The sequence below is a fragment of the Perca flavescens genome, chromosome 16 (genome assembly GCF_004354835.1).
Source record: "Perca flavescens isolate YP-PL-M2 chromosome 16, PFLA_1.0, whole genome shotgun sequence".
Lineage (NCBI taxonomy): Eukaryota > Metazoa > Chordata > Actinopteri > Perciformes > Percidae > Perca > Perca flavescens.
The window spans coordinates 5,246,028-5,259,003 of NC_041346.1; the positions used below are offsets into that span (position 1 = coordinate 5,246,028).

Below are 12,976 nucleotides of genomic sequence, written 5' to 3' on the forward strand. Positions count from 1 at the left end.
GCTGGTTCTTCCAGACTGGGGCTTGGACCCCTAATTAATCGAATCGTGACCTTAACATTGAGGGGGAGGGGTGAGGGAAGGGGTATTCAGCTGGTTGCAATCTGCAGATACCACTGCTCATATAATAAGGTGCCCTCAATCAGCCTCCATTGCTGCTGCCTGGCGACATCCATGTAATATTTTGAATCTGCTGCAGCACGGTCCAACTCTGGACCAGTGGACAGTGGCTCCGATCCTACTAGCCTGTACACCACAGGCTGCTGCTATCCAACTAGTATATTCTAAATTAAGCGGTTTGGATCTTAAAATAATAAGCAATATGTCACGATTAATATAGCAGGTTTACCTAACTAGTATCACAAATGTTGTTGACCGGAGAATGAGACTTTGAAGATGATATTGCTCCAGTGCTTTCTCTTCATTGATCTGCCTCACTAATCTGACTGTTCACTGTGTCTGTGTCTCTGTTTGTGTGCGTGTGTGCGTGTGTGTGTGTGTGTTTACTTTATCATGGTGTGCAGTCAGTGTTTGTCCGCTGCAGGCCGCAGGTGATTCTCCCTTCACCTCCCATTTTTGCCACACCAAGTTCTCTAAAAACAGAAGTCAGAGACTAATGAATGACTGCAGAGATTTGTGATCTGACTTGTGGTCAAACTGTTTAATGTTTTATGTTTCACAAGAATTTGCAACTCGTGAAACACAATGTACAAATGAATGCAGTGATTTGTATGTGTATATCTGTGTCGTGTCCGTGCCTCTAATTTGTAACTTGTGAAACACAATAGACAAATGAATGCAGAGCGATTTGTATCTTTATAGGTGTATCTGTGTCCATGCCTCAAATTGGTAACTCGTATTTTATCATTTGTAAATCAACTTAGTATTTTTCATTGGAAATATACTGTATTTGTAAACCTCTTTCTATTCTCCTATTCTCTGGTCTCTTTTTCAGACAGTTTTCATCAGTCAGAGATGGTTGGCAAAATCTGCTTGACGTTCCTCCGGGTAGGTTGATATTATTAGGCAGTGTATTTGCAATTTGCTTTGTGTTCATATGGCGGCAGTCCCAGTTTGCTACTTTTTAGACTAACGTTAACGTTTTGCCTGATCCTCTGTATGGAATTGGCTGAAATGATATTTAGCACTGCTTAAAACCGTCAGCGATCTCAGCCGATATTACTGTGTTATAGTGGGCCCACTGCTGTGCGAGCACTGGTAAACGCTGCTCGTGAAGTTGATTTATGCTCTCCCGCATAATCTGACTTTTGACATTTTGGGGGCGGAAACCAAGGAGGCACTGGCCTTCCTATAATTGGTCACTTTCAAGGCGATCCCACCCACGGACCACCTTATACCTCGATTGACAGCTTTCAATCAGCAAGCATGGAGTAGGTGTACTGGCCGAAGAACAGTTTTTCTGTCTTTATTAACGACTGGTACAGTGCCTGTTGAAAATGTGCCTGTTTGGAACGGGACGATTGCTTGGCCTGTGGTATTGCTACTTGTAGAATTCTTCAAAATCAAATTGTACCCCAAAATTAATTACACAAGGACCCTAAACCACTTAATATGCAACTCCACTGTATAGCCTACTACTGACTTACTGATTTACCTGACAGAGGATGTTGCAGATTCAGAATATAATCACAAAATATCACAATGAAAATGTGGAGTAATCAGACATCGACTCATGGCCACCTGGCCCATTATGAGAGCTAATCAGCACATATCTGCGTTCATCAACCACCAGAACCTGTTTGTGTGTGTGTGCGCAGAGAGAGAGAGAGAGTTGTGTTGTATGATCGTTACAAATTTAACACTTCAGCAGAGGTGTAATGTAAAAATACTACAATGTCATGAACTACAATGTATAAATGTAGTGTTGTAAGTAGCAGTAGACTTAATTCGGGCAGGACGGTGGCACAGTGGTTACTGCTGTGGCCTCACAGCAAGAAGGTTCTGGGTTCAAATCCAGGCCTTTCTGTGTGGAGTTTGCATGTTCTCTGCATGTCCACTAAAAATATCTTCCCCTCCCTAACTAGCTGATGTGTGGTGATCTGGCGTCGTAAGGCGTTGCATGGCTGCCGTGCATCACCCAGTGGTGTTAGAGAGCAGTCCCCACCCCCCCCCAAATGCACTTTGAGTGTCTATGATAAATGTAATATATAATAATTCACCTGACCCAGGGTGAGTCTGCCCGTTTCAGCTCTGAGATTTTCTCGCATTGTACAGCGCTATGAAGGAATAATCTCTGAGATTAACATACTGCTCTGCCTCTGTTTAGAATTGGTGAATGTAGTCTACAGCTCACAGCAACTTAAAACTATATAGTGTCTGGCTTTTGCTTGATATTTAGTGTTTAGTGTTTTTATTGAGTTTCCTCTCGAAATAATAGACCCTGAAAAGCATAGGGCCATATGTTCCTTTCAGCTATCCGCTCGTGCTCCAGGAAAATGAAGAAAAGTTAGTTTGGTATGTAGCTAACGGTTTTTGTTTGATATTTAGTGTTGGCAAATGGCTTTTTATTGAGTTTCCTCATAGCGAAATAATAGACACTGAAAAGCGTTAGGGCCTTTTTTTCGCCAACCTTATTCAATTCAATTTTATTTATAGTATCAAATCATAACAATAGTTATCTCAAGACCACACTATAATTTACAAAGACCCAACAATTCCAGTAATTCCCACAAGAGCAAGGATTTAGTGCGACAGTGGCGAGGTAAAACTCCCATTTAGGCAGAAACCTTGAGTGGTAAGGAAAACTTCCTTTTAGGGAGAAACCTCGGACAGACCCAGGCTCTTGGTGGGAGGTTGTCTGCCGGTGCCAGTTGGGGGTACGATGAACAATGGCAATTATAGTCACAATAAAGATAATGGAACTATGCCTAGAAATAGTAATTGTTGTAGTAGTGGGCATGGGATTTCACCTTTCTGATCTACAAATCCCTGCCTCTGCTGAATATTTTTTATCATCAGTGGGGACAAAATATATCCCCCTCAAAGTGATCAGTGCAACTTCACCAATAGACCATTATATACATAAAATAGAAGTATTTTAAACTAAGTAAAGTGCTGTAACGTGAACAGTTTATAGTGCCATAGAACGATAAAATCCGAGCAGCAGTTGAAAAATAACATTTCAGACCTCCAATACCATACAGAGACCAGGCAAACCCCATGTTACAGTGTTGACTTTAACGAGCTAACATTAAGTTAGGCCCGCTGTTGAAGCTGTACAAGAACGTTTAGCCTACATTAGCACGCTCAAAAAAGTAGCAAACTGTGACTGCTGCCATAAGAACACAAAGCAAGTTGCAAATACACTGCAACAATGATGCTGAAAACATAATATGTGATTTATTTGACGACAAAGTCCTAATAATATTAACCTACCCGGAGATACGTCAAGCAGATCCTGCCAACCATCTCTGGCAGACAAATCTGACAAGGCTTCTTCATAGTCTTCATTTCGTTTATGGCATCCATAAGTGTTGCATTACCGCCATCTACTAGAGAGTGCTGGGATCGTCACTTGAGAAACAAGTTGTTTGTGACCACTCACTAATTTTCAGTCAAAACTATTTAAAGTAAATCTTGAGATATTTAGAATAAACCTTAATTACAACTGGGAAATTAAGTGTTACTTGAACTTATAAATGAAAATAAAAACCGCTCGACAACCCCTTTAGATTTTTTCTATATATTATCTAAATATTTACCTGTGTTTAGAACATGGATGTCTTTACAGAAGCCTCCACCTGCATTATAACCTCCAAACATGAACACCTGATCTCCGACAGGAGCAAATGTCTGATCATACCTACACACACACACACACACACACACACACACACACACACACACACACACACGTTTTGCCCATGCAGTGAAACCGTTACCTGGTAACTTTCTTTTCAACGTGTGTTCACTGGGCAACAAACTGGACAAATATCAGCTACTGTTAAGGAAAAACTGACTTTTTGTGCTTCACAGAGACGTGGCTCTTTGGATTGCTCTTTTTCTATGCTACAGCTGGCTGGCTGGAATCTGTTTTTACCCTTACAGTGGCTGGTGTAATGATGTAACAGTGATTCTACAAACCCGGACTCCTTAGTTATTGTCCTCAGTAACTCAAACAAAGGTAATCTCAGCCATGAACTTCCTGAATACAGAAAGTTCAATAAATGTACAACCAGAGAGAAGAATATTTTGGATCACTGTCACATTAGCATTTCATGCTGTTCCTTTCGCTGCACTGAGACACTCAGACCACATCAGGGTCCACCTGATTCCCTCATACAAGCAGAAACTAAAACTGTTGCCACCGCCAAGGACAAGGGCAGAGTGCAGCATATCATCAGCTCTGCTGAGCAGTTGATTGGCTGCAATCTGCCATCCCTCCAGGCCCTGTATGTCTCCAGGACCCTGAAGCGGGCAGGACAAATTGTGGCTGATCCCTCCCACCCCAGACACAAACTTTTTGAAACACTCCCCTCTGGCAGGAAGCTGTGGTCCATCCAGATTAAAACCCCACGCCACAAAAAAAATTTCTCCTGACTGCAGTTGGCCTCATTATCAAGGCCTGGGATCCCCACTGACACAGACTCTAAATCCTATTAAGTGTTACTTACATGGCAATAAATCCTTTTCTGATTCTGAAATAAATCCTCCCTTTGTGAAACTAATAATAAGTGTCTTACAGGGCAGGCGGCAGAGATCCGCTAGTTTTTACCGGCGTCCAGGTGAGAGATGCTGAAACAGAGCAGAGAGGAAAAAAATAAATAAATGACATACACAAATGACAGGCTGAACCTCTTGAAAGCGGAACATTTTCAGTCTTTGTAAGTTATAAGTTGATATGAAGAAGAAAGTAATTCAATATAAAAGCTAATGGAAGGTTTCGAAATTGATCAGCAGTCATGGAGAGTATTTAGGATTTGTAGTAAATGTGGTAAAACATAAAAAACAGAAGTATGATCCATTAATCAAGACGGTGTTGTATAGACCTGTGTTGAAGACCATGAGATTGTCGATTGGATTCCCTTCAAAAATGCCTCCGTACACGTAGATGTTGTCTCCCATGGCAACAGAGCAGTGTCTTAGGGTTTTGAGGGCCACACCCCCGATTGCTAAGCACTCCCAAGTCAGAGACACTGTTAGAAAATGGAAATACAATAACAGTGCTGTTAGGCTTAGCACAAACCTAGCTAGATGTGTTCTTTTTCTCCACCTGCTGTAAATTCCTCACCAATATCAAAGCTGTAGACTCCTGGGAGACACTCAGTGGCTTCAGGACTGGACACTCCTCCAAACAGATACAGCTTCCCTTTGACAACACTTTAGGAAGCAAGATTAAGCTATCACAGTAAAAATGCATTAGTGCAATTCTTATATATTATCACTGCTTTACTGCACAATCACACCATGTTAAGAACAGTTTTTGTTCCAAGTTTCGGCTTTCACTGATCAACTCCTTTGAAAATAGCGTCACTTATAGTCAATATTTGATCTATGAGTGGTACAGATTCAAAGCTGAGGGAACGCGTTATATATGCAAAGGTGTTGAGCCGTAACGTTACATTACGTCCATCCCCTGGCTACTAAAACCTATTAGGTAATTACTCATCCTCTACAATTAACCTGTGGTGTATCGCAAGGTTGAATTTTAGGCCGAATTTTATTTTCTATCTACATGTTCCCACTAGGGCAGTGATTCCTAACCCCCGGTTGCCAGACCAGTCCCCGTCCGTGGACCCGTTAGTACCAGGCCTTAAAATATTCCCAGAATAATGTTTTTTTCTATTATACTTGTCTTTTTTAAATGCTTTGCGTGCTGTAACAACCATGTTATTTATTCCAAAACATAAACAATAAATAGCCAAGATAAAAATGTGTTTGTTTGAGTGGCAGCCTTCTGATCGCTTAGCTTGGTTTCGCATTGGTTCTGGACGTATGTATCTGACCGGACTGCAGAGCGTGGTACGCGTAAAGTGGCAGGTGCAGCATAGGTGCAGAGAAGAACGGGCCCCAGCAAACTTCCAAGGCCGATTTTATTGCGGACTGTTCCAGTAAAAGAAAGGGCGATTACCAACCCGAAAATATTGGAAAAAGAAAAGCAAGTCAAGCTTCAATCGAAAATATGAGGCCTCATATAGGCTATGGATTTAAGGCAACAGGCAATTCCGTGGCGCCAAATCCATTGTGTGTTGTGTGTGGTGAAATACGCAATGAAGCATTGAAGCTGTCAAAACTTAAGAGGCATAGAGTTTTTTGAAAGAATCTGTTCTTGTGGCTGCCAAAACTACAGTTATATTAATAAACAGTTCATGCTCATATTGAAATTGTTTTGTTCTTGTTGGTCTGGTCTAGTATTTTTTGTTTAGTTTAAGCTCAGTCTCTAATTTTATACTTTTAGAAATGATTGGTTGAAATCACTGTGAGTTGCTATTGTAGTTCTGAAAATGGCTCTTGTTATGTATATTCATACAATTAGCCTTCATTGTCACCTGTTGTTGACTGAAAACACTTTTCTTAGTCTTTAGTGGTTCTGGAGAGATTTAACTCAATAACTCAAAATCAGAAATCATACTGTTCAGTCCCCCAAACCCCATCAGTCTCATTGAGAGTGACCTTGATCCCATGTCTGACAATGTATAGTCCACTGCCAGAAATTTTGGAGTGGTATTTGACTCAGATTTAAAGGTCCAATATGTAATATATTTACTGTATTAAATAAAAATAAAAAAATACCACAATATGTCATCAGATATTAAGGAAACATTCTAAGTTGAAATACTATCTTCTATGACAACAATGATAAAACCAGTATTTTCTCCTTTGAAATTTCCATTCAGTTACGGAATGCCTGTTTTTATTTTGGCCTGTGTGTTGTTGTCAACTGCCCATTTTGACACCCGGTTTGCCAGACATGAAACACAAACAGGCAAAACCAACGGGCTGCAGCGACAGTAGCAATAACCTAACAAATTGGATTAACAGAGATAGATTCATTCTACTTGACCTAAAACAGACTTGTCATCTTTCTAAACAGTTGCATGACCAGAGCCGTGGTAAAACACGAGATGCATGATTCCCACTTTGTTACAAACTGGCATGCAACCATAATTTGTAATGTACAGGTATAGACAAGCTGTATAATGGGGTCTGGAAAGTGGTAGTAACGAAAATCTTCCCCCTGCCGAAATTCTTTCCCTGCTTCTGTTCAGGGGCCGTAGCCGACAAACTGATAAAATATGACTTTCAGCTGGGTACAGATCTCCACTAGAGCGTGGGCTTTTATAACCGTAAACATAGCAGCATCTAGCAACTCTGCTGTGGAGTAATGTCTGTCAATGCGAGACTTGCATCCAGCTAAAATTGTGGGACGTTGGGTTTAGCTTTCGCAACCTGACAACCCCTGTGAACTCTGGGGAGGAGGGCCCGGGAGAGACGACTCTCTCTAGTATTTTGAATTTGGACTGCAGTAACCATTTTAAATGCTAGCTGTCAGTATTACATATTGGACCTTTAACATCTCAATCACACATCAAAAAAGTTGTCCAGTCCTGTTTCCTTTAATTAACAACCCGTGCTATCATACTCCATAACCTGGAAAAAGTCAGTCATGCTTTTATCTTTTCTAGACTGGACTACTGTAACGCCGTCTTTTCTGCCATCTCGCCTCCAATTAGTTCAGAAGGCAGCAGCTAGGCTTCTCACTGGTTTTAACAGATGACATCACATCACCCTAATCCTGGCTTCCCTCCCATTCCTGGCTTCACTCCACTGACGCGCTGTTCATTTTAGAATTGATTTCAGTCTTAATTTCATATTAATTGAAATCAAGATTTTTAGCTTCATAGCTAGCTACATAGCAGAGATGTTGACCCCATATGCGCCACTTACGCCTAACATCCTTGTGTGGGGCTCTTCTTGCCATTGCAATGTCGAGGCTTAAATCTAGAGGTGACAGTGCTTTTGCCATCAGGGCCCCTCATCTTTGGAACGATTTGCCCGAGTTTGTTGCTTTTTGCTGTAATATTTATCACATATTCTTCATGCCAGCCAAGGCAAAGAAACCCTGGCTCTGTCAAACTTGCTTTGTGGTATACCCACCAGGTTCTCTTTAACTGTACGCTATCCATTTAGCATATAAACTACCACGAGCTAACTGTACGCTATCTATTTAGCATATGAGCTTACACAAGCTAACTGTACACTATCCATTTGGCATATAAACTGAAACAATCCAATTTTATGTCACCTTCTTCTTGTTCAAGTTGTGGCAGACTAGATACAGCAAATGCATATTGCTACCATCCACAGGTCATTATATAGTATTCCATTGATTAACCTTCCAGTAGGATGGGGAAAAAATCTAGTACTTTTTATGCTGTTCCGTCCCTAATAATAGTAGTTTACCTAAGAGTGTGTCCTTCTCTGGCTGAGGGAACTTCCCCACTCTGTGGAATCTCCTCCCATGTCACATCTTCAGGAGAAACTACGAACGACAACAAAATCTCTGGTTATTGATTATTACATTCACTCACAGCAGATGAGCTTTATAACTGTAACAGTGTTTAGGGGGTTACAGAAAGAGCCTCTGATCAGAGATGGGGACTCAAGTCACACTTAAGTCGCACAAACAGCTGACTTCAGACTTGACTCGGACTCGACTCAAAAGATTTCAGACTTGACTTGCGACTCCACCCAAAAGACTTCAGACTTCAGCTTCGAGACTCATCAACATGTTTTCATGCACTTATTGCTTTTAAACTCTAAATGTATTAATGTATTTCTATTTTCTTTTATTGGCGCATATACGTTGGAGAAATGACGAGTTGCATGTCCCCTGCCCTTTATCATAATGTGCAACATAACGCATGCGTTATGCCTTATGTGCTCGCACTCACATATATATATAAAAAAAAAAACATTGACGATGGCGAGACCTAGTCCTCCCAGAGTTGAGCCTTTTGTCATTAGTTTTGCTTTCAATAACTTGGTAAACAGTGGCAGTAAGCCAACAGCTACATGCAAGGTGTGTGGCACCAAGATAAATGATGCCGGATCAACAACATCGAACTTCATCAGGCATCTCAAAACGCACCCAAATAGGTCAGTCGCTCACACGCTAATGTGAAAGAGACGTTACATTTAGCATATATCGCCACAGGTAACAAGCTAACCATCGCAAAGTGTTGTGCTAATGCTGGGAACAGGCATATTGTATCTTTATAGTTGTATCCATATGATGTGACAGACTTAGGTTAATATTTCCTGGTGGTGATGGCACAGTGGATATGACACATGCCTTTGGTGTGGGAGATCTGGGTTCAATTCCCACTGCAATACATCAACCAATGTGTCCCTGAGCAAGACACTTAACCTCTAGTTTCTCCAGAGGTGTGCGACCTCGGACATATGTAGCAATTGTAAGACGCTTTGGATAAAAGCGTCAGCTAAATGACATGTAATGTAATGTATTTCACCAGGTCCGAGGGCTAGAGGGATGTGTTAAGTAGACCCCATAAAGTTATCCCACAACTGATTTTGATACTGTACTGTATGGATGGTAGCTACAGGACATGTTTTGACTTCATAAGATTTAACAATACATTGTTAGGGACAGATCAGAAGGCCAGAGGCCTGAGACTTGACTTGGACTTGTGGCAAAAGACTTGAGACTTGACTTGAACTTGCCCCTCAAAGACTTGAGACTTGACTTGGACTCAAGCTCAAAGACTTGAGACTTGATTTGGACTTCCAAAAAATGTCTTGTGAACATCTCTGCTCTGATTACAGTTTTCAAAGCTGTAATTCAGCTGAACTACCTGTGATGCACCATGGAGGACCAAATCTGACTTAATGAGGCCTGTAGGTTTGAATTAATAAATAAAGGGTAGAGTCTAATGTATGTAATAAAAGATTACATATTGCCCTAAGGAAGGAGGTTTTGTGGGAATTGTTGGGTCTCTGTAAATTATAGAGTGTAGTCTAGACCTACTCTATCTGTAAAGTGTCCTGAGATAACTAGTGTTATGATTTGACACTATAAATAAAATTGAATTGTAATAAAAACCATATCAACCCATTAGACATGGACTTTTTTTACTATCTGGTAATAATATTTTGGTGAGTGGATTCACATTTCTTAATTAAAAGAAGCAGATTGAGGTGTAATTTTCATTAAATATACCTTTTGACCCATCTAAGATATTGTTATTTATCTTGCTTATGCCACAACCTGTTTAAAGTAACGAAATGTAACTTTTAAATGTTTCTGAAACTGTGCATCTTTTTATCTGATGGTCATAAATGACCAGTAACAGCAAATGAGTCTAACAGTGAAAAGAACGCTATTTTTATGTAATTTTTATTTATGCCTTTGCCCGAATCAAATTTTTTCAGCAAAGTCACAAAATGATTTATGGCAGGCAGAACAGCTCTACAGTAACACATTTTGATGGGTCACAGAACTGGAAAAACCTGTGTCAGTGAGTATCCAGCCAGATAAAAGGTAGCAGGAGATTTCTTTATATAGGCCTAATTGTATTTTAATTTAATTGTAGAAGTGATCTGTTGTAGTTATGGCTAATACTGAGGCAGTGCCATCACAGAAAAAAAGGAAATTAAACGAAGAACAACTGACGTGACTGACGTGCTGACGTGACTGAGTCACTTTGTGCATATGCAAAGACAATGATGGACTCAGTAGTTTTCTCTGGACCCCTGCCAAACCTGATAAGCGATCACATGTACAGCCGCATGTCATCCTTACACCGCTGCTTGTCGGGTGGTGCCAAGCTAATGATGTGGGCTATGTAGATAACTGGAGGGCGTTCTGGGGAAAGCCTGGTCTGATTAGGAGAGACGGCATTCATCCCACTCTGGACGGCACCACTCTCATATCAAGAAATCTGATCAAGTCTATTACAACCAAAGATTGATATCAGTAATCAGAGGTGCAATGTTACGCGCTTCTCTGTGCATCCGTTGGAGCAGTCGCCCACTCATAGTCCCATAACCATGGTGTCTGTCCCCCGACTCAGATCAGTTAAATCAAAAGTAAACAAAAGAGGCGCTATACTTAACAACCTAATTGGAATTAAAACTACCAATGCAATGGCAGAACAGGACAGGAAAATTAGATGTGGACTATTAAATATTAGATCTCTGTCTTCTAAAGCAGTACTGGTAAATAATTTGATAACAGATAATCAAATTGATCTATTCTGTCTTATTCTGTGCCATGAAGAATATATTAGTCTAAATGAATCCACTCCTCCCAGTCATATTAATAGTAGGGGAGTTGCAGCCATCTTTGATTCAAGCCTGTTAATGAATCAATTCAATTCAATTTATTTATAGTATCAAATCATAACAATCCTAAACCTAAACTAAATTATAACTCATTTGAAAGGCTTGTTCGTAACCTTCTACATCCAACATGGAAAACACTAAAGCCAAATATATATGTTTTTAGTTTACCAAGCTCCAGGTCCATATTCTACATTTTATCTGAATTCTCAGAGTTTTTATCATGCGTAGTCCTTAAAGCTGACAAAGTACTTATTATAGGTGATTTTACTATCCATGTGGATGTTGACAGTGATAGCCTTAGTATTGCTTTCAACTCACTACTAGATTCAATTGGTTTCAGTCATTGTGTGCATAAGGCCCACTCACTGTTTTAACCACACCCTCGACCGTGTGCTGGCATATGGAAATTGAAGATTTAAAAATATTTCCGCAGAATCCTTTATTATCAGACCATTCTCTAATAACTTTTGAATTCTTACACCCGACTATACAAAATTAAATAAAAGCTTCTACACTAGATGCCTATATGACAGCGCTATAGCTAAATTTAAGGAAGATATTCCAACAGAATTTAATTCAATGCCGTTGCTTAATATAACAGAGGACTCTTTAGTCTCTCCTAAATTGATAATTTTGTAGACGGTGCTACGGCCTCGCTACGGACTACCTTAGACTCTGTTGCTCCTCTCAAAAAGAAGATGATGAAGCAAAGGAAACTAGCACCTTGGTATAACTTGCAAACTTTAATTTTAAGGTTTGTTTTAATTAAATTAAAACTTGAAAGTAAATGGCGTTCCAAACTGGAAAAATTTCGTTTAGATTGGCAAGACAGTCTGAAAACATATAAGAAGGCCCTCAGAAATGCCAGATCAGACTATTACTCATCACTAATAGAAGAAAATAAGAACAACCCAAAGTTTCTTTTCAGCACTGTAGCCAGGCTGACAGAGAGTCACAGCTCTATTGAGCCATATATTCCTATAGCTCTAAGTAGTGACAACTTCATGAGCTTCTTTAATGATAAAATTATAACAAGTAGAGATAAAATTCATCACCTCTTGCCCTCAACTTCTAGCGGTTCACCTTTAAACGCAGGAAGAACGACAAGTCCTGACATATACTTAGACTGCTTTTATCCTATAGACCTTCAACAATTAATGATAAAGGTCTCTTCAGCTAAGTCTCTTAGACCCCATCCCAACGAGGCTGCTTAACCGTGGTTAACACTTCATTACTAGATATGATCAATATGTCTATATTAACAAGTTATGTACCACAGTCATTTAAAGTAGCTGTGATAAAACCTCTTCTGAAAAAAAACACCTTTGATCCTGATTGGCTCATACCAGGTATCTATGGAAACCTTAGACCTGAGAGAATACAGTGACACTTGACACACATTGAGCATGTAGGAGCCTTGTCAGAGAAGCGAGCTGCGATACAAGTGTGGAAATGAAAAACAGTTTCATGTTTTTCTGTTGTGATTCGGCCAGAAACTTCAACATTGTGAGGCGAACAGCTCGTTTTGGATATAACGGCTTGGATATTCCATTTCCTTGGACTCCTGGGGATTCATGAAAAAAAGGTTTTGGGCAAAATACCCCTTTGTGGCTGAAAGGACAAGGAAAAAAGGTACGGATGCACTCTCGACTCT

At 40.2% G+C, this 12,976-nt stretch overlaps 1 protein-coding gene across 1 annotated transcript; it reads right to left on the bottom strand.

Annotated features, from left to right (window-relative positions):
• Positions 1 to 4,696: 4,696 nt before the first annotated feature.
• LOC114571287 (rab9 effector protein with kelch motifs) lies at positions 4,697 to 11,506 on the bottom strand. Its single transcript, XM_028602170.1, has 5 exons — positions 11,491 to 11,506; positions 8,422 to 8,500; positions 5,249 to 5,337; positions 5,007 to 5,153; positions 4,697 to 4,752 (listed from the first exon to the last, which is right to left on the bottom strand). The coding sequence occupies exons 1-5, from the start codon at positions 11,504 to 11,506 to the stop codon at positions 4,697 to 4,699; spliced, it is 387 nt and encodes a 128-aa protein (XP_028457971.1).
• Between the last annotated feature and the right edge of the window lie 1,470 nt (positions 11,507 to 12,976).